Source organism: Ahaetulla prasina, chromosome 7 (assembly GCF_028640845.1).
Source record: "Ahaetulla prasina isolate Xishuangbanna chromosome 7, ASM2864084v1, whole genome shotgun sequence".
Lineage (NCBI taxonomy): Eukaryota > Metazoa > Chordata > Lepidosauria > Squamata > Colubridae > Ahaetulla > Ahaetulla prasina.
Genome location: NC_080545.1, coordinates 54853845 through 54856915, shown reverse-complemented (window position 1 = coordinate 54856915; position 3071 = coordinate 54853845). Strand labels below are relative to the sequence as shown.

General features: G+C 65.1%; 1 protein-coding gene across 1 annotated transcript; it reads left to right on the top strand.

The window, feature by feature from the left end:
* Positions 1-721: 721 nt before the first annotated feature.
* LOC131202243 (basic proline-rich protein-like) lies at positions 722-2248 on the top strand (the record flags this gene model as incomplete). Its single annotated transcript, XM_058191028.1, has 1 exon — positions 722-2248. A coding segment is annotated over one exon (1527 nt), but the record flags the coding sequence as incomplete, so codon positions are not given.
* Positions 2249-3071: the final 823 nt, after the last annotated feature.

Here is a 3071-nt window from a genome sequence, read left to right as displayed (position 1 = left end):
GTGGCACTGAGGGAAGCGAGGCGTTGCGCCTCCTCCTCCTCCTCCTCCTCCTCCTCCTCCTCCTCCTCCTCCTCCTCCTCCTCCTCCTCCTCCTCCTCCTCCTCCTCCTCCTCCTCCTCCTCCTCCTCCTCCTCCTCCTCCTCCTCCTCCTCCTCCTCCTCCTCCTCCTCCTCCTCCTCCTCCTCCTCCTCCTCCTCCTCCTCCTCCTCCTCCTCCTCCTCCTCCTCCTCCTCCTCCTCCTCCTCCTCCTCCTCCTCCTCCTCCTCCTCCTCCTCCTCCTCCTCCTCCTCCTCCTCCTCCTCCTCCTCCTCCTCCTCCTCCTCCTCCTCCTCCTCCTCCTCCTCCTCCTCCTCCTCCTCCTCCTCCTCCTCCTCCTCCTCCTCCTCCTCCTCCTCCTCCTCCTCCTCCTCCTCCTCCTCCTCCTCCTCCTCCTCCTCCTCCTCCTCCTCCTCCTCCTCCTCCTCCTCCTCCTCCTCCTCCTCCTCCTCCTCCTCCTCCTCCTCCTCCTCCTCCTCCTCCTCCTCCTCCTCCTCCTCCTCCTCCTCCTCCTCCTCCTCCTCCTCCTCCTCCTCCTCCTCCTCCTCCTCCTCCTCCTCCTCCTCCTCCTCCTCCTCCTCCTCCTCCTCCTCCTCCTCCTCCTCCTCCTCCTCCTCCTCCTCCTCCTCCTCCTCCTCCTCCTCCTCCTCCTCCTCCTCCTCCTCCTCCTCCTCCTCCTCCTCCTCCTCCTCCTCCTCCTCCTCCTCCTCCTCCTCCTCCTCCTCCTCCTCCTCCTCCTCCTCCTCCTCCTCCTCCTCCTCCTCCTCCTCCTCCTCCTCCTCCTCCTCCTCCTCCTCCTCCTCCTCCTCCTCCTCCTCCTCCTCCTCCTCCTCCTCCTCCTCCTCCTCCTCCTCCTCCTCCTCCTCCTCCTCCTCCTCCTCCTCCTCCTCCTCCTCCTCCTCCTCCTCCTCCTCCTCCTCCTCCTCCTCCTCCTCCTCCTCCTCCTCCTCCTCCTCCTCCTCCTCCTCCTCCTCCTCCTCCTCCTCCTCCTCCTCCTCCTCCTCCTCCTCCTCCTCCTCCTCCTCCTCCTCCTCCTCCTCCTCCTCCTCCTCCTCCTCCTCCTCCTCCTCCTCCTCCTCCTCCTCCTCCTCCTCCTCCTCCTCCTCCTCCTCCTCCTCCTCCTCCTCCTCCTCCTCCTCCTCCTCCTCCTCCTCCTCCTCCTCCTCCTCCTCCTCCTCCTCCTCCTCCTCCTCCTCCTCCTCCTCCTCCTCCTCCTCCTCCTCCTCCTCCTCCTCCTCCTCCTCCTCCTCCTCCTCCTCCTCCTCCTCCTCCTCCTCCTCCTCCTCCTCCTCCTCCTCCTCCTCCTCCTCCTCCTCCTCCTCCTCCTCCTCCTCCTCCTCCTCCTCCTCCTCCTCCTCCTCCTCCTCCTCCTCCTCCTCCTCCTCCTCCTCCTCCTCCTCCTCCTCCTCCTCCTCCTCCTCCTCCTCCTCCTCCTCCTCCTCCTCCTCCTCCTCCTCCTCCTCCTCCTCCTCCTCCTCCTCCTCCTCCTCCTCCTCCTCCTCCTCCTCCTCCTCCTCCTCCTCCTCCTCCTCCTCCTCCTCCTCCTCCTCCTCCTCCTCCTCCTCCTCCTCCTCCTCCTCCTCCTCCTCCTCCTCCTCCTCCTCCTCCTCCTCCTCCTCCTCCTCCTCCTCCTCCTCCTCCTCCTCCTCCTCCTCCTCCTCCTCCTCCTCCTCCTCCTCCTCCTCCTCCTCCTCCTCCTCCTCCTCCTCCTCCTCCTCCTCCTCCTCCTCCTCCTCCTCCTCCTCCTCCTCCTCCTCCTCCTCCTCCTCCTCCTCCTCCTCCTCCTCCTCCTCCTCCTCCTCCTCCTCCTCCTCCTCCTCCTCCTCCTCCTCCTCCTCCTCCTCCTCCTCCTCCTCCTCCTCCTCCTCCTCCTCCTCCTCCTCCTCCTCCTCCTCCTCCTCCTCCTCCTCCTCCTCCTCCTCCTCCTCCTCCTCCTCCTCCTCCTCCTCCTCCTCCTCCTCCTCCTCCTCCTCCTCCTCCTCCTCCTCCTCCTCCTCCTCCTCCTCCTCCTCCTCCTCCTCCTCCTCCTCCTCCTCCTCCTCCTCCTCCTCCTCCTCCTCCTCCTCCTCCTCCTCCTCCTCCTCCTCCTCCTCCTCCTCCTCCTCCTCCTCCTCCTCCTCCTCCTCCTCCTCCTCCTCCTCCTCCTCCTCCTCCTCCTCCTCCTCCTCCTCCTCCTCCTCCTCCTCCTCCTCCTCCTCCTCCTCCTCCTTCGTGTGAGGTACCACCTGTACGCTGATGACACCCAGCTGTACTTTTCCACACCGGGCCACCCCAATGAAGCTATCGAAGTGCTGTCCCGGTGTTTGGAAGCCGTACGGGTCTGGATGTGGAGAAACAGGCTCAAGCTCAATCCCTCCAAGACGGAGTGGCTGTGGATGCCGGCATCCCGGTACAGTCAGCTGAGTCCGCGGCTGACTGTCGGGAGCGAGTCATTGGCCCCGATGGAGAGGGTGCGCAATTTGGGCGTTCTCCTGGATGAACGGCTGTCTTTTGAAGACCACTTGACGGCCGTCTCCAGGAGAGCTTTCCACCAGGTCCGCCTGGTGCGCCAGTTGCGCCCCTTTCTAGACCGGGATGCCTTGTGCACAGTCACTCAGGCCCTTGTGACGTCTCGTCTGGACTACTGCAATGCTCTCTACATGGGGCTCCCCTTGAGGGGCATCCGGAGGCTAACGTTAGTCCAGAATGCAGCTGCGCGGGTGATAGAGGGAGCCCCTCGTGGCTCCCGAGTGACACCTATCCTGCGCAGGCTGCACTGGCTACCTGTGGCCTTCCGGGTGCGCTTCAAGGTGTTGGTGAACGTCTTTAAAGCGCTCCATGGCATAGGGCCGGGTTACTTACGGGACCGCCTGCTGCTACCAAATACCTCTCACCGACCCGTGCGCTCTCACAGAGAGGGACTCCTCAGGGTGCCATCGGCGCGACAGTGTCGTCTGGCGACACCCAGGGTAAGGGCCTTCTCTGTGGGGGCTCCCGCCCTCTGGAACGAACTCCCCCCAGGACTTCGTCAACTTCCGGACCTCCGAACCTTTCGC